Below are 18,063 nucleotides of genomic sequence, written 5' to 3'. Positions count from 1 at the left end.
GGAATATTATCAATAATCAATAATCAGAGTGTGTGTGTGTGTGTGTGTGTGTGTGTGTGTGTGTGTGTGTGTGTCTCAGCAGGGGGAGCCCGCAGACTGTCAGCTGACTGCTACTTCAGTACACAGCTCCTCATGGAGACCGGTAAAACCAGTACAGACCAGTATAGAACCACAGAAACCAATAGAGAACCACAGAGACCAAGAGAGACCGGTAGAGAACCACAGAAACCTTTAGAGACCTGCAGAGACCAGTAGAGACACTATAAATACTGCAGAAGCATTAAAGTATCTGTCCACATGTAAATGTCTATCCTCTGTCCTCCTGTGTGTCTCTCCATCTGTCCTCTCTGTCTCTCTCTTGATCCGTCTCTCTCTTGATCTGTCTCTCTCTTGATCTGTCCTCTCTGTCTCTCTCTGTCTGTCCCCCTGTGTGTGTGTGTTTGTCGGTCCTCTCTGTCTGTCCCCCTGTGTGTCTCTCTCGCTGTGTCTCCATCAGAGGAAGAGGACTCTCCAGCAGGAGCAGATGAGTTTCAGGTTCAGAGAGAAGATCAGGTCTCAGTCTGTCCTCAGCGGGGACGAGCAGGTACGGAGACATAATGCATCCTGGGCACCTGTGCTGACCTGTCTGTGGAGACACATTGGACAGACAGTCAGACTTTACCTGGACTCAGCGTTGTGAGCGTGAGCAGAGTCGCTGCGCCGGCCTCCCTCTGTGTTTAGGGACTGTTAGTTATTTATGAAGGGGGAGGGGCTGCACAACGGGTCCGAAATTAAAAATGTCCACCGTGAGGAGGGACAGCTGGAAAAGGTCCAACATTATATTTATTTTAAAGAAAACAGTCACACACCCCCCTCTTATAAATGAAGAACAGTCCCTCTACAGCGGCACAGAAGCTAAACGATGTCCTGCTGTGGACGCAGCAAAACAGAGTTTAACCCTCTGAAATCTGAGCACGTCGGTTTGATTTCTTTCTGGAAGGCGACAATGAGACGGTAAAGAAAAATGACCCAAAGATTAACAAAATAAAAAAAATAGTGAAAAGTCCAAGAAAATCACCTGAATGTCAGTTTAAAAATAAATATATACAAATAAATAAATAAAAAGTGAAAAAAAAAAGAAGAAAATGATCTAGAGAAGAGGTTGGCACAGTGGCGTTGTGGTTAGCACTGTTGCCTCACAGCAAGAGGGTCCCAGGTTCAAAACCCAGTTGGAGCAGGGTTCAGTCCATGGGCAGGGCCCTTCTCTGCAGAGTTTGCATGTTCTCCCCACATCTGCATGGATTCTCTCCAGCTTTTCAAATTATGAAAATTTTGAAACATAATTTTGAATATGTAATTACGATCATTACAAATGTACTTTTCCCTCGCTAATTCTACAAATTTTATGCGATCTGTGTATTTAAATTATTGAACCTTTATTTATACAGGTAATCTCCCTGAGACACGAAGTCTCACTCTAAACACAGAGACAGTTTGAGACAACAGACAGGCAGGTTTCAGTCCAAGTTGCTTTTTGCCTTTTTATCTGTTTTTGACAGAAATTTTACCGTTTTTTGGGGGTTTTAAAAGTTAAAAATGTGTGAAAGGCGTCTGAGAGAGAACAGGAAAACTTCTGTGGCTGCAGGTTTCAAAGGGTTAAGTGTGGACTGACAGCTCCATCATGTGAGACGTATGTGTCTCTTTAAGACGTCCCTTTAGACTGAATATAGAGTCTCAGTCTTTCTGTCCTGCGGCTCGGTCTGCTTCCTGAAGCTCTGCATCATCTGATCAACGAGCCGGTCAAGAAAAGACTGTCATCAATGCTCCTATTGATCCATCAGCAGCCTGCAGACTCACGCTGCTGGACACAACTGCTGTCTCTGTCTCTCTGCCTGCCTCTCTATCTGACCTGTCCCTGTCTCTGTGTGTCTGCAGGCGGGCGGTGGTGGTGGTGGCGGTGGCGGCGGCAGCAGTGCGGTGTGTTTCTTCTGTCAGCAGCGAGTGTATCTGATGGAGCGTCTGAGTGCAGAGAGTCTGTTCTTCCATCGCAGCTGTTTCCAGTGTTCCCACTGCAGCTGCACGCTGAGACTGGCTGCCTACGCCTTCGACCAGCACCAACGTGAGCCTCTCTAAAACCAGTTTAACTTCCACTGCATACCAGTACAGACCAACAGAAACAATTAGAGACCAGTTTAGACCAGCACCAATGTGAGCCTCTCTAATACCAGTTTAACTTCCACTGCATACCAGTACAGACCAGTAGAAAGCAGAAAACACTGGGAGCCTCCTTCAAACCACTTTAAACCAGTTTAACCTTCACTTTACAAGAGGAGAAACCGGCAGAAACCAGCACTGCAATCTTCTCTAAAACCACTTTAAAACCAGTTGAACTTTGTCTTTACACCTGTGGAAACATGTAGAAACCAGTAACTCTGTGAGTCCACAGTTTTCTTTCCTCTGTGGTTGAGTTTACCGTGTTGGCGTTCAGCTGCACATTAAAAAACTCATCACACTGTAACTGAAGAAAGCAGCAGAATCAAATTAGATGTGTTCTTGGATCTGGATCACTGGCTGCAGACTGAGCAGGTTCTCCTGATCACCAGTTTGACCTCCACAGCTGAATCTGTTCTCGATGAGAAGTCTGTTGGTCTTTATTTCTTTACGTTTGCAGCCTGAGGCCCCGTAAACTCATGACTCTGTTTATACATGCAGTCACATAAAGACTCTTTATCTTCTCATCTGTGTCGCTTTATCGAGACTTTAAATAACGTTTAACCCTCCTCTCTGACATAGAGAAATAAAGAACAGCTCCACTGTGTTTACCAGACAATGTGTTAATATCCATCTGTGTCTCTTTATAGAGACTTTAAGAAATAAATAAATAAAACTTTGAGAAATAAAGAACCCTAACAGCTCCTGTACTTTACTCCTCATCGTGTGCACCATACGCCGTGTTAATATTAACCTGTGCAGCTCCACATTTGGATGTTTTGCTCTGAATAAAAATAATTAATCTGAGAGATGAAGAGTTTCCACATGAAACCGTCATGAGTGTATCAGCAGAGACATCAACCAGGTCACCTGATTAAGATGTACACTAGATACTGTTGACCAGGTGGTAACAGCCACATACTGTTAACTACATACTGTTAAACACAAAGTGCTGACTAGATAGGGTTAACCACATGCTGTTAACTAGATACCGTTAACCACATACTGTTTACTATATAATGTTAACCATAAAGTGTTAACAATATAATGTTAACCAGATAACCTTTACCCCATAATGTTAACCAGATAATGTTAACTAGACAGTGTTAACTACAAAAAGTTAATCACAAAATGTTGACTAGATAATGTTAACTCTGTAGTGTCAACCAGGTAATGTTTACTACATAATGTAAACCAGATATTGTTAAATATATAATGTATACAAGATAGTGTTAATGAGACAATGTTAACCAGATAATGTTAGCTATACGATGTTAACCAGATAAAGTTAACTACATAACATTATTTGGATAAAGTTATATAGTTAAAATGATCTAATTAAAAGTATTTGGTCAATTCTATCTTGTTAACATTGTCTAGCTTCCTTTATCTAGTTAACATGATGTTGTTAACTATAAAAAAAAATAAAATATGATGTTAACTGGATAAAGTTAACTTATCTGGTTATCAGGTTAACTATTTCGGTTATATCATCTAGTTAATATATAGTTAAAATTATCCAGTTACATAATCAGGTTAACTCTATCTGGTTAACATAATCAGGTTAACTCTATCTGGTTAACATAATCAGGTTAACTCTATCTGGTTAACATAATCAGGGGAACTCTATGTGGTAAATATTGTCTTGCTAACTTTATCCTGTTAATATGATGAAGTTTACCAGATAATGTTAACTAGTTAACTGATGAGCACTGAATCATATTTTAAATATTGTTTTCATTAAAATATTGATTCTGTATTTTAATTTTTTATTGATTCATTAAACGTTCAGACTCAAACAACATGTTTGTCTGACTTCCTGTCTGTGGATCTGTTAGCCCATTGATTGATTGATTGATTGATTGATTGATCAGCTGTTAGAGTGGATCAGATAATCGTTCGGCTGATACGAGCTGTTCCAGGTCATTCTGGTTTCATGCTGATCTGCTGCTCGCCGTTCGCTGACCTCATGCTGCTGTCACGTGACCTATCGTCTGTGTGAACAGTTGGAGCCTCGAGCCTCGCCGCTGCTGCATCTGTGTGTCTGTTATACACACTAAATACACACACACACATACACAAAGCTGTTATTGTGAGTCCGAGCTCGAGGAAATGTAGATCTTTTTGTCGGATAAAAACTGCTCTCAGCAGCCAATCAGAGCGCAGCGGTCACATGACGGCAGTTTGAAGTGTGAGGCGGGACGCCGTGTGAATGCTGCTATAAAAACTTTCACACACTTCACACTCACACACACACTCATGTGTCCTGGTGTTTCAGGGAGGTTCTACTGTCTGCAGCACTTCGACGCTCGCCTGAACGCTCTCGCCGCCACAAGGAGGTCGAAGGCGTCCGACAGAGCTGCCTCGCACCGCACCTCGATCGTAAGTAAACATCCAGATTTTCGAAATGAATTTCATATCAAAACACGTACGAGAATGTTTCAGTGTTTTTAAGCAAGAAAAACTGGAGAAACTTTAGTTTTCAAAAATTTGACATTAATCTGGATTTCATTTGTAATTTCAGCTTCATATTTGAAATGATCAATAACTTTCTGTAGCGTTTGATCAGAAGCAGTCAGGTAGGGTGTGTTTGTTTTCCCCTCAGGCGTCTCTGGGCTCAGTGTTAGATTTAAATAAACCATAACTTGTTGTCGTCTCAGGTTCTGATCAGTAACTTGTGATTGATGAGTGTGTTTGTTGTCGTCTCAGGTTCTGATCGGTAACTTGTAGTAATAATTGATCGGTGTGTGTCTGTTGTCTCCGCAGGCGTCTTTGAGCTCAGTTTTAGATATAAAATAATCAATAACTTGTCATAGATTGCTGTGTTTGTTTTGTCCACAGGCATCTCTGGGTTCAGATTTAGATCAAATCTGATCAATAACTTGTATTGATTGATAAGTTTGTTTGTGTTGTCCACAGGGGTCTCTGGGCTCGTCTCTGGGCTCAGCGACGGCGTCCTTTGCAGACTCTCTGGTGTCTGCTGGGCGGCGGCGCTCCTCAGGTGAGTCCGTGTGTCCTGCGTCATGCTTTCAGTGTCATACATGTCCACACTGAGCGCGCTCCTTAAACTGGGATCACTGTGGGCTTTAGTGTGTGTGTGTTTGTGTGTGTGTCTGTGTGTGTGTGTGGCTGCGGTTGTGTGTTGGCAGCTGTTTCTGTGATGGTGGTGGCGCCCGAGGGGATCGAGCGCCGCAGCTCCACCCGGGGGGAGGCGGAGCTTATGGAGGAGCCGGTGGAGGAGCTGGAGGAGGAGCCGGAGGAGGAGCCGGAGGAGGAGCTGGAGGAGGTCTCTGAAGAGACGCTGAACTGGTTCAACCTGAGCGTGGACGAGAGAGTCCACCACAGAACCAGATCCAGGTCTGAGTCTCCGTGGAAGCTCATTAATGCCAAGAAAAAATAAAAATACATGAACTGTTAGAAATATTTAAAAAAAAAAACAGACACTCCTGTCATGTGACTCCTCATGTCACAGTTTAAGATTTTAAGTTAAATTTGTTAATCTGGAATTTTTAGTCATAAGTATGACTTAAATTATATTTACTTATATCAACTAAAAGTCCGAATTGATTTTTTACAAATTAAAGTCAGAATTACAGCTTTTTAGTAAAAACTACATTTAACAGGTTTTAAGTGAAGTTTGGACTTTTTACATTACAGGTATTACTTGTAAATGAAACACTGTTACTTTTAAATTGTAACCTGTAAATTGACATTGTGATTTTTTAAATCAACATTTTGTCTTTTTTACATTAGGATTAAATGGAATACACAAATCAACTACGTTTGTCAAAATTCTGACTCAAATCAAGATTAGGAGTTTAAATTGGAAATCACTTTTAAATTTAATTTATGAGTAAATGCAAATTTTGACTTTTTAATTCAACTTTGTTCTTATTTTGTTTGTTTTTCCACTTCTTTCAATATTGTGGGTTTTTATGTGGATATTATGATTTTGAGACACAGACAAAAATTTTGACTTTTACATCAAGATTTGAGGAAGAGTTTTAAATAGAAATCACTTTAAATCCAGTTTATATTATTATTATTTTTTTTTTTTTCAGTTTTTAAAATTCCTTTTATGGCTTTTTGTGTAAATATTATGAGTCTTTGTATCAGAATGATTGATAACTAATCAAAAGAATAACTTAATATTTCATTATTTTGACTATAAAGTATAATTGTGTTGATCCTCCGTAGATCATCCTCTCAGTCTGAAGCATGAACCCCTGATACAGATAAAGTTATTTTACAGCTGTTTTTTTTTCAATTACTTTATTTACAGTCTGTGGACTGAACATGTGTCTGATTACAGTTCAGAGGAGGAGCAGGAGGAGCAGGAGGAGCAGGGAGGCAGCTGTCGACATCGTGTGACTTCAGAGGAGGCCAAAGCGTCATGGAGGGAAACTCTGCAGCAGGACTTCCTCCTGGAGGACCAGGAGGACCAGGAGGACCAGGAGGACCAGGAGGACCAGGAGGACCAGGAGGACGAAAGTGATGATGAAGAGGAGTTTGGTGGCAGTGAGCTGGAGTCGAGTGACGGTGAGTCTGTCTGAGTTTCTCTGTTCAGTCTGTAGATTAAAACTCTGATGGACTCTGGAAGCCTCTGTGTGTGTGTGTGTGTGTGTGTGTGTGTGTGTGTGTGTGTGTGTGTGTGTCTGTGTGTGTGTGTGTTGTGTATATGTTGTGTTGTGTAGAGGGGTAGTGAGAGGTGGAGTCTGGCCTGTGATGTTGTGTATCTGACGTGCATTTCATGTGTTGTTACCTATTGTTCCTACCTATTGTGTGTATGTTGTTGTATGTGTTGTGTGCGTGTTGTTGTGTATATGTTGTGTATGTGTGTATGTTATTGTGTGTATGTTGTTGTATGTGTTGTGTGCGTGTTGTTGTGTATATGTTGTGTATGTGTGTATGTTATTGTGTGTATGTTGTTGTATGTGTTGTGTGTATGTTGTTGTATGTATGTTATTGTGTGTCTGTTGTTGTATGTATTGTGTATATGTTGTGTATGTGTGTATGTTGTGTATATGTTGTGTTGTTGTGTAGAGGGGGAGTACAATCCATGGGAGGCGGAGCGTCAGTCTGGTCTGTGGCTCCTGTTGGAGGAAACAGGTACAAACAAACCAACCTTATTTAGAAAACATCCAGTTTATCTGCACGAACACACAGACCGACGCTCGCTCACCTGACATCATCACTGTCACCTGACATCATCACTGTCACCTGACATCATCTCTGTCACCTGACATCATCTCTGTCACCTGACATCATCTCTGTCACCTGACATCATCACTGTCACCTGACATCATCACTGACATGTGACATTATCACTGACATGTGACATCATCTCTGTCAGTCTATTATTGTGATTCATTTCTCCCCCTCCTCCCCCACAGGTGAGGACTTTTCTCTGTTTGTCCCGTCTGCAGCAGGAAGTGACATCACCCCCTGTGACTCCATCTCCTCACCTACAGCTGAGACTCCGCTCACCGCCAGCACACCCTCCACCGCCTCCTTCAACACCGACTCCGAAGCCCCGCCCACTCTGCTCACACCTGTAGTTGTCAAGGAAACTCAGAGAGGGCTTGGCTTGTTGGATGATGTGGTGCTGGAGAAGCCCCTCCCCTTGCAGGGCCGAGGGGTGGGGCCAGATGAGGAGGGCGTGGGGTCAGAGAGGAGGAGGACAGCAGGAGGAGTGCACAGCCTCCCTCCCTGCCTGCAGCTGAAGACGCTGAGAGAGGCTCCGCCCCCTGGACAGGTGGATGGGGGCGGGGCCAGAACGCTGTGGAGGACCGTGTTCTCTGGAAACAGGAAGCAGAAGAAGAAGAAGATGAGGGGCGGGACCTTACCTCCAGCCAATCAGAGCACAGCTGCAGGTGATGATGTCTTACAGGTGTACACTGACTGCTGAGCGTGTCAGCAGCGTGGCCATGGAAGTCATGGAATTTAGAAATAGCAGTTTCCAGCCCTGGAAAAGTTTTAGAAAACTGAATATACCCTGAAAGTTTTGGAAAAGTCCTGGAATTTAGTTTCACACACCTGTACAATGACACATGTGTTCAAGGACCCTCTGAAATTTAAATATTGAAAACAATGATTTGTGTTCCTACAGTTTCTGGCTGATAAACGGCTTATTGTTGTCATTTTTAAAGAAAAGTTAAAGTAGTGTTTCCTTAAAAATTCACCAAAGTTTTTTAAATAAAATAAAAATGACCGTAATGTTTACTTCAAAAATCGCCAAAATAAAAACTATCAAAATGTTTCCTTTAAAAATCCTCTTATGCCTCCCAGAGTTTCTGTATTCTGGCGGCTCTGCTGACGGACGGCCTGGCAGTCAGCGGCATAACGTCCGCGTGTTTATGAATCTGTACTTGAACGCGATGATATCATAACGATACTTCCTGTGTGCAGATGTGGCAGAAGAGTCGGACCTGGACTCAACGGCTCTGCTGCAGAGATGTTCACTGACACCAGCCAACAACGTAAGACACACACACACACACACACACACACACAGTCTTCAGTCAGTAAATCAGGGTTTCGTCTGCATAGAGATCGACGTTAGAATAAGAGTGGCCCAAGAATCAAACCCTGAGGGATGCCACATGTCACATGATTCATGATCCCAGCAGAGCTTTGAACCCAGCTCAGCACCAGGTGACCCCGCCCCCTGCTGTGTCTGCTCAGAATCAGTTTAGCGTGCTGCATTCAGGGATCGGACGCCTCACATTAACCGCCCTGCTCTGATGTTTGTAGCTGCGTTTGGACTTGTTTGACCTGACGTCTGAAATTCAGAGAGTGGTGATAAAAGAGGAGCAGGAGGAGGAGCAGGAGGTACCAGCTGATCTGTAGAGCGTCTGTGTTTTAGGATGTAGGCTGTGGTGTTTTTCTGTGATGAGTCTGATTTTAGCCAAATGGAGACTGAATGTGACCGTTTCTACCAACCACAGAAGATTTAAACCAGTGACAGTCAACCTACGGCCCGCGGGCCAAATCTGGCGACCCAACCATTTTCTAATTGACAATAAAATAAAGTGATTGACACTGTGAATTGTTTTTGTCTTTTTAGTGTCCATAAGGTGCCAGAGTGCAGAAAACAGCATCAAAATAGACCCCCCAACCCCCCTGACAGAGGTCCTAGCAAAAACCCTAATGTCCTAAAATACTAGAAATGTCCCATATTGCCATAAATGCCCCAATATTGTAGAAACGTGGGGCTGCTGTGACCCCTGACCCCTGTCATTCAGTAAAAGAGGCTGCCAGGTGAAGCAGGTTGGGTGTTTCTGGTTTGAAGGAAGTTGCTGATAAAAAGATTTGAAAGCGAAATGTTGAAATGCCCTTAAATTTAATGTCCAGCACTAGGAGACATGAAAGACTTCAGCTGACTCAACTGATTTACTGGAGACACGACTCATTACACCTGACTCGAGACTGGATCGGCCGTGTCCTTGAGGACATGTTCAGTCCAGTTTTAGCTGAGACTTGATGTCCTTTAAAGTGTCCTCTGTGTCCTGTTTGTTTTTGTGCTTCGTGTCTCAGCCAGCGTACGTCCCTCACGCCCTGGCTTTTAAACGAGCTTACGCCATAAAGGTACAGATCTATGACATCGTCTGTCTCAAGTCCAGTCCTGTCCTTTCCTGTCCTGTCTCTGGTGGTCTCTCGTCGACTCCCTATAAACTGCTGTACCTGTTGTTCCAGAGACGCTCTCGAAAGGACAGAGTCCCTTTGCAGGACTCGGATGGACGGTCCTCCTGTGCCACTGAGGTGGTTGGGGTCCTGGTCCAAGCCAAGGAGCCGTCCAGTCTAAGTGTGATGGAGACCATGTTCCAGAGGGGACAAGAGGACGAAGACGAAGACCTGGATGCCAAAATCACTCACCGAGTTCAGAGAGCTGCTCGAAGAAAAGCCAAACAGGAACAGCTAAAGAGGCTCCACAAAGCCCAGGTGAGTCCACCTGAGGACAGAGACAGTCAGGGTCAAAGCCTAAGTCTGCTTTAGAACAGAGATGGTCAGGGTCAAAAACTAGGTCCGCCTGAGGACAGAGACGGTCACGGTCAAAGACCAAGTCTGCCTAAGGACAGAGACGGTCAGGGTCAAAGACCAGGTCCACCTGAGGACAGAGACGGTCAGGGTTAAAGACCAAGTAGGCCTGACGACAGAGACAGCCAGGTTTAAAGACCAGGTTCGTGTGAGGACAGAGACGGTCAGGTTGAAAGACCAGGTCAGTTTTAGGACAGAGACAGTCAGGGTTAAAGTCCAGGCCTGAGGCAGGCAGACTGAGGATGGTCCTTTCAGGTGGTCTCAGTCTGGTCTCAGGTGGGCTCTTTGGGGCTGGTTCAGAGGATTGGCTGCAGTGGATTTGGTGTATTTTAAAATCAGACTGTGCAGGATTTGTCCTGATCTGCCATGTGTCAGTTTTGTGTTTGTGTGGTTTTTGTCCAGATGATCCAGAGACAGCTGCAGCAGGTGGAGGAGAGACAGAGACAGCTGGAGGAGACAGGAGTGGTGGTGGAGAAAGCTCTGAGAGGAGAAGCAGGTACACACACACACACACACACACACACACACACACAAAATGTCCTAAAATCCTCAAATGTCCTCGAGCTCTAAGCCCGTCTGTTGCACATTTGTCCGTCCTGAAGAGGGATCCTCTGAGTTGATCATCCTGAGGTTTCTACTGTTTGTTTTGTTTTGTTTTTGTTTTTTTCTCATTAAGGTTTTTTTGGGTGTATGTAGGTGCTGAAGTTGAGATGTTTGTGAATCCTGTTTGTGTTTTTTTTGTTTCTGTCAGATTTTTGGGGCGAGTCGAGCGACGGGCTGGACGTCGAGCTTCACCTGGAAGGTGAGTTCGGCTTCGGACTCTGTTTGAGGTGAGAAAGTTTCAGTCCAACAGCAGTTTGACTGTTTTGGAGCCTTCGTAGTGGCAGCCTCTGAAGACGCTGATCACCTGTTCTGGTTTGAAACTCTGCGGCCGTGTCATAGTGTTTGAATCCGGACTTCAGGAAACGGGGACTTCAGGAAAAGGAGACGCAGTCGCCTTCGTTCACCTCCCGATTGGCTCCCATCAGTCAAACGTGACAGTGAGGTCTACGAACCTTTGGTGGTGTCATCCATCCCAAGTGGTTTCTCCGTTCTTGTCACCACAGCTTCCCTCGGTGGCGGATGAAGTGCCCGCTGATGCTCTGACATGTCGCCATTTTTACAGTTTTTTTTCAGTTTCCTGTCACCTTCACCTCCTCATCCTTTCAGTGACAGCACAAATCTGCTTCTTACTTTTAACCCCCTGAGAAACTGACCACAGAGCAGCTACCTGCTTCCTGTTTACATAAGCACACACCTGCATGGGTGTTTGGCATGAAAACATATCAGACAGTTTATTTTTCTGAGTGTTTGACTGGTTTGTGTTCTGGGTGAACTGTCCCTTTAAACCACGTCCCTCTCTGCAGGACTGGGTAAACTGGATAATCCGGCTCTGATGCAGCAGTGGTTCCAGTTGGTTCAGCAGAAGAACTCTCTGATCCGATATGAGTCTGAACTCATGATATTGTGAGTATCTGAGCCTCGAGTCAGCTGTAGTTTCAGGTCTGTCAGACCCTCCTGGATGTGGCCCACTCAGCAGGTTCAGGTGGATCATGGTGGATCAGGACTGTGTGGGTCCCGGTTTCAGACTCTGGCCTCTGCTGTGTTTCAGTGCTCGGGAGTTGGAGTTGGAGGACCGTCAGAGTCGGCTGCAGCAGGAGCTCAGAGAGCGGATGGCTGTGGACGGTAACATCGCATCATCAAACACATCATCACTTCCTCTTTATAAAAACATTTGCTACAAAAACCATCAGTGGGGCGTCCGCTCAGCATCGTCCCCGAGTCAGCAGACCGCTCAGCGTCGTCCCCGAGTCAGCAAACCGCTCAGCATCATCCCCGAGTCTTAAAACCACTCAGCATCGTCCCCGAGTCAGCAGACTGCTCAGCCTTTGTGGGTCTGTGATCAGTCCATCGGAGCAAATGATAAAACGCGTTAAAACTGATTTCAGTTTATGTGACAGCGGGGACATAAATCTGATTGTACAGGATCTACTTTATCTCCTCAGAGAGCTCTGAAAGTCACACCACTTTATGACAGTCAGTGCTGTAAACAACAAACCACAAGAATGATGATGAAGTGTTTTCTTACTTCCTCCTGCAACCTCCAACGCTCAGTGATCTGTAATATTTCCATCTGATTGAGCGATGCAGACATGAAGTACTGCGACCTGAGTCATGGCCGTCGTGAATCTCAATTTCTGGGCAGTCAGGTGTGAGAGATGCTGTGTGCTTCTCAGATCTTCAGTGTCAGGTGAGAGAGAGACGCCGTAAGTTTCATGGAGCTTCACAGAGCTTCGGTGTCAGGGGAGGGAGATGCTGTGTGCTTCACAGAGCTTCAGTGTCAGGTGAGAGAGATGCTGTGTGCTTCACAGAGCTTCAGTGTCAGGTGAGAGAGATGCTGTGTGCTTCACAGAGCTTCGGTGTCAGGTGAGGGAGACGCCGTGAGCTTAAGTGTCAGGTGAGTGAGATGCTGTGTGCTTCACAGAGCTTCAGTGTCAGGTGAGAGAGATGCTGTGTGCTTCACAGAGCTTTAGTGTCAGGTGAGCTTCATGTAAAAAAAAAACTGGCTGTACAGCTGACCTCCCAAATGCCGCCTGCGGAAAGCGCCTCTGCAGTTCTTCCCACCTCACTCCCCTTTTAACACATCAGTTGAGTTCTAGAAACAAACAAATAAACATAATATTTAAAAAAAACATAAATGACATCAAGTCCATGTCCAGGTATGTCCTAGTAAACAGGTAGCTGAAGACTGGCCTTGTCCTCAGATCAGCATCTGTCCTCTGCAAAAAAAAAGAAAAGGAATGTCCAAGTGCCTAAACTGAAGATCAAATCCAAAAAACTCCAAGAGCCATATATTTGGGTCCAGGCTGTCTTACAGCCAGCATATTTCACTAAAAATTCAGAGTGATCTTTGAGTCATTAACAGAGTTTGTGTATTTCAGTAAATATTGAGAGTGGTCTCTGGTCTGGTGGACTCTAACGGATTCTGTGCTGGTTGCAGACCACCTGAAGGAGGAGCAGCAGCTGCTGGAGGAGCGTCTGATCCTGGAGGAGATGCTGGAGGTGGTGGAGCAGAGGAACTCCCTGGTGTCTCTGCTGGAGGAGCAAAGACTGCAGGAGCGACAAGAGGACCGGGACCTGGAGCAAGTCATGATGACCCGGGGACTGGAACTCAACTGGACCTGAACCTGGACGACACTGACCTCATCAACGCACCCAGAAAATTTCCGCCCACCTCTGACCTCCAGACCCCATCTGAAAGAGACGAGACAGAAACCCATCAGACCTGAGGACAGTCAGAACCAGACCAGACCCTACGAGATAGGAGACGGTCTGATGTGGACTCGAGACTGAACTCCCCCTCTTCTTCGTCTTCTTCTTCTTCTTCTTCTTCTTCTTCTTCTTCTTCTTCTTCTTCTTCTTCTTCTTCTTCTTCTCGTAGTACGACTTCACTCTGGTTGGTGTGGGGCGGTTTTTGTCACTTTCTGTGCTGTCGCTGTAATATCGGAGGTTTTTGAGGGTCTGTGAACACGGAGCAGCAGGAGGAGCTCTCTTCATCTCTTTAGCAGCCGAATGTCACTGTGAGGTGGATAATTGATCCGTTGAATCGTTCACAGCTGATCAGATCGATAGATGAGAGGAGGCTGCGCAAAATGAGCGGTTTAGTTTCACTTTTAATGCACCTGACTTTCTGCTGCTCCTCTGCCTCTACTGCGCTTTAGATAACCCAGCGCTGTTTTAACACGGCTCTTAATTAATGGAGACTTTGTCTTTGTTATTAATGGGAAACACTGTGTGCGTGTATATATATATATATATATATATATATATATATATATATATATATATATACAGTATATGTGTGTATAGATATATATAGAGAGAGACAGAGAGAAACAAAAAGAGAGAGATCTGGGGCTCTTTATAATAATAATGGTTAATAATATTTATTTTATATAGCACTTATCGAAACCAACATTAGGAAATACTTAAAAGTAAAGTCACAGTAAAACACATAAAGGCAAAATTTGAAAAAGCAAAAATACAACACCAAAGAAAAATACTGTATTAAAAACAATATTTGATTTTAAACCAGAGCAGTGCAAGACTCAGGTGCAATGTCAGGGGAAAGCTACAATATAATAATAATAATAACAATAACAACAACAACAGTTTTCAAAGAAATCATAGGAAAGCCTTTTGATAAAAATAAGTTTCAGAAGTGATTTCAAAGAAGAAAGGGATGAAGTGAGTCGGAGTTATAAAACATTCAGAGCTGAGGCCAAAAGTGATGACTTCTCCAGCGCTGTATCCAGGTCTCTGTATACATCCATGACCACAGCACCTTCCCTGTTAAATATTAGGTATTAATGTGTTAAACGCAGCCTCATCAGCTGTATTAAAGTTATTAAAAGTATTAATTAATGTGCCATCAGACTTCACCTGTTTGCCTTTTGAAAGGTCCACCTGCCATCTGATCAATAATTGATTATTGATCCTGTTTGGAGTCATGTGACCGTTCTGGATGTAACAAACAGCCTTGTGCCTTTCTACCTGTGTGAATAATAAATGATTTGCACCTGACTGGTGTGGGGTCAGTCTATGTCCTGAAACAACCTGCAGACATACATGATAGCAGTGTTTGACAGGACCCGCTCACGTCTGACTGCACACACAAAATCTGACTTTTAAACGTTTCTCCCCGATCGCGGGTCGCAGGTCACTGCTGCTGCGTGTTAATATTTTCTGACAACACTGAGGTTTGTGGGTGATTGTGAGGGTTCATGTAATGAATCAGGGACAAAAAAACGGCTCAATCATCAGACCGGCGTGAAATAAAATGAGTAGTTTGAACTGATGCTGACTGCAATGAGTGAACAGTGAAATGATTTAAGCTCAGACTCCCCCTGCTGTCTGCAGCCCAGTGGCACAGTCCAATACCTGCACAAAGTTTAACCCCTTCTTTACTGAAATATGTAAATCCATATGAAATGTAATTCAATCTTTCAGCTGCATTAAATTAAATTTTATCCGAAGGAATATTAGTTTATCGCCAAAGAAAAAAATTCGTCCAGTTTTAAAGTTGCTGCTTTTTTTTTTCCCTCAGCCTGTAAGAATTCCAAAGGGGATAAATCACCTGAGTCACCAAGTAAGTTTGAAATATTGTATGATTGACATCTTTATGTGACTTCTGTCCAACAAGTCTGTGTTTACGTTTTGTTTTTGTACGTCTGACGTCATCCTCAGGTGACGCCTCCGGCAGGTGTGGGCGGAGCCCCAGCACTCGGTGTGCAGGTGAGAGCTCTCAGGTGACGGCAGAGCGGAAAAACGCAGAGTTTCAGGTAAGAAGCTCTTGTATTAAAGTGACGTGGGTTCGGTTCCACCGATTCTGCAGGTGTGATTACAGTAAACAGGGACTGAGCGTTGCTGCAACGTTCAATTAAAAAATTACAAAAAAAATAAAGTAATAAATAAGTAAAATGTTTATATGCATAAATGGACCTTTTAAAATCTCATACATCACTCTTTAAATTTAAATATTGTAATATTTATAATATTTATTCTGAAAATCAGTGTTCTAACTCAGACAAATCAGATGGATTATTCAAACGCAATAAATGATGAAAAATCTTGTCTGGTCATCCTTAAATCCACTTTTAAGTCTCATAAAATACAGTTTTTTGTTTGGGAGTAGAAATATGAACACATTGAACTTAAAGGTGAGCAAAACTTTAAAAATGAATGAAACGCTTTGAGATTTCACTTGGAGAAAACACAAGTTATGATCCAGCTTTTGATCAATTTGTTAACAATGAAATTTATGTAAAGAAAAAATCTTTAAAAAACAGTTGATATGAATAACACAGGTGTCAGTCAGAAGACAAAAAGACATTTTCTGCCTGACTGTTTTTTATAAAAAAAAAAAAAGTTGTGATTAATTAACTACTGAATCTGAACATTAACTCCTTCTATTTATAAACTCCTAATTTTAACATATACTGTGACACAGAAGAGATTTTCACAATAACTTCATATTCTTATCATATTTTTTGGTCTCTTCATTAAGAACCCATTCAGTGAAAACAGCAGCTCACACACCTCCCAGCGTACTGCTCACAGCCTGAGAAAAAGAATATAAAAAATATGACAAAACACTAATGATGATAATAATAATAATAATAATAATAATAATAATAATAATAATAATAATAATAATAATAATAATAATAATAATAATAATAATAACAACATATAAGCCACAATTAAAATAACAAAGAAAACACAGGGGTAAACAAACAATAAAAACAACACAAAAGTAATAAAAGAAGAGGTGTCTAAATATCTGGCAGGGCCTGAATTATCATATTATCAGTCAGTTTTTTGACGAAAGAGTTTTTATTTTTTTCCTGATTTTTTCCAGAAAGAGCTCTTGGTTTCATCCGTTTGATGTGAAGTATGAGTCTGACGCAGACTGAGTTTACTGATGATAAATGTCGACTCTTTCTGACCTCAAGAGTGTTTCTAAAGATCAGACGGATTTCTGCTCTTCATCATGTTCAAACTGCTTTTAGGAAACGCACTCACTTCTGCTTTTCCTTCTTCTTCTTCTTCTTTTCTTGTAGTTTCTGTAACGGCTGTGTTTGGTAACATTTTGTAATGTTTGGTAAAGTTTGGAAATGTTTCGTGCTGCTGTGTGTTTACAGCTGATGGTGAAACTGAGACTGGAGAAACCAACTGAAACATTCGACCCAGTTTACTGATGAGAGTCTGCACCGACAGTAAATATGTTATTATATTCATACACAATAACATATTTATTATCACTATTATTACTTTATATTAATATAATTCCCAGAGTAATTTGCACAACAAATTTTTGTACTATTCTCTAATCCATCTTTTGTGTACATACTATTCTATTACTTACTTATTATTATGTGTACATACCTTATTTCCTCTATGTACATACTTATTTTATTACTTATTTATTGTTATTTGTTATTGTTATTTTCTTTGTTACATTTCACTTTTCTTTTTTCATGCTGCTGTAACATTTGGAATTTCCCCCAATGGTTCTCAGCTGAAACAGGTTCAGCATTGGGATTTTTTTGAATGTGAGGGTTTGATCTGCTTTGTGTTTCAGCTTTTTGATTTATTAACCCTTTGAAAACTCAGCAAAATTGACTTTCTTTCAAAAAGTGGAAAAAAACAAGCAACGACAGAAGAAATTATCCAAAACTGAGCCTAAAACTAGTTCAGAGTACAAAAAAAATGACCTGAAGATTTGTTCAAAAAGAGAAAAGTAAAAAAACACCTTAAAAAGGTCATTCTAATGATAATAAATAGTTTTTCCTCTTTTTAAAAATATAATTATTCTTTAAATCTGTTCAATGTGTCACATTTTTTACGCAGCTGCTTGTTGGCCTTTTTCGTGTTTTTGACAGAAATCGAACTGAGCCGCTCACAGATCAAAGGTGAAATGACTGACGGCAGCAGGAGAAACACGGCGTGGCCTCGGGCCTCAGAGGGTTAATGATGTCTGTCAGCAGAGCCTGAAAGGACGACGTGTTTTTGGAGGCCAACCAGGAAGTTAGCATCGCACTGGTTCCCTCCTCAAAAACCTTACAGGATTTTTGAATGGGATTTTCGGTTATCGAGTTTATGGGACTGACACGTTTTGATCTCCACAGATGAACTCCACTTTTGTGACTTTTGAAGCAAAAAGCTGTTTGTCACTTAAATGTCACAACTGCAAACACTGTAAAAACATGTAAAAACATGTAAAAACATGATCAA

The 18,063-nt window shown here is 42.4% G+C and overlaps 1 protein-coding gene across 3 annotated transcripts in view; it reads left to right on the top strand.

Annotated features, from left to right (window-relative positions):
• LOC121961649 (protein-methionine sulfoxide oxidase mical3b-like) overlaps positions 1 to 14,850 on the top strand; it is a 29,340-nt gene extending 14,490 nt beyond the window's left edge. Inside the window, exons 18-35 of one of the 3 annotated variants that reach the window (XM_088073080.1) lie at positions 83 to 211; positions 497 to 583; positions 1,915 to 2,098; positions 4,469 to 4,572; positions 5,110 to 5,191; positions 5,340 to 5,547; positions 6,503 to 6,729; positions 7,234 to 7,299; positions 7,584 to 8,063; positions 8,599 to 8,669; positions 8,944 to 9,021; positions 9,727 to 9,777; positions 9,886 to 10,131; positions 10,630 to 10,723; positions 10,979 to 11,029; positions 11,634 to 11,733; positions 11,879 to 11,952; positions 13,268 to 14,850. In XM_088073080.1, coding sequence (XP_087929206.1) covers positions 83 to 211; positions 497 to 583; positions 1,915 to 2,098; positions 4,469 to 4,572; positions 5,110 to 5,191; positions 5,340 to 5,547; positions 6,503 to 6,729; positions 7,234 to 7,299; positions 7,584 to 8,063; positions 8,599 to 8,669; positions 8,944 to 9,021; positions 9,727 to 9,777; positions 9,886 to 10,131; positions 10,630 to 10,723; positions 10,979 to 11,029; positions 11,634 to 11,733; positions 11,879 to 11,952; positions 13,268 to 13,452 — 2,517 coding nt within the window. In that variant the 3' untranslated portion in view covers positions 13,453 to 14,850. Of the gene's footprint in view, positions 1 to 79; positions 212 to 496; positions 584 to 1,914; positions 2,099 to 4,468; positions 4,573 to 5,109; positions 5,192 to 5,339; positions 5,548 to 6,502; positions 6,730 to 7,233; positions 7,300 to 7,583; positions 8,064 to 8,598; positions 8,670 to 8,943; positions 9,022 to 9,726; positions 9,778 to 9,885; positions 10,132 to 10,629; positions 10,724 to 10,978; positions 11,030 to 11,633; positions 11,734 to 11,878; positions 11,953 to 13,267 lie in introns of all 3 variants that reach the window. The other 2 variants (XM_088073081.1, XM_088073082.1) reach the window with 2 other exon arrangements.
• The last annotated feature ends 3,213 nt before the right edge of the window (positions 14,851 to 18,063 follow it).

This window comes from Plectropomus leopardus, chromosome 22 (genome assembly GCF_026936395.1).
Source record: "Plectropomus leopardus strain MGB_pleo_1.0 chromosome 22, ASM2693639v1, whole genome shotgun sequence".
In the NCBI taxonomy this organism is placed as follows: Eukaryota; Metazoa; Chordata; class Actinopteri; order Perciformes; family Serranidae; genus Plectropomus; species Plectropomus leopardus.
Note: the sequence above shows the minus strand (reverse complement) of the source record. Positions and strands in the feature narration are given on the sequence as shown.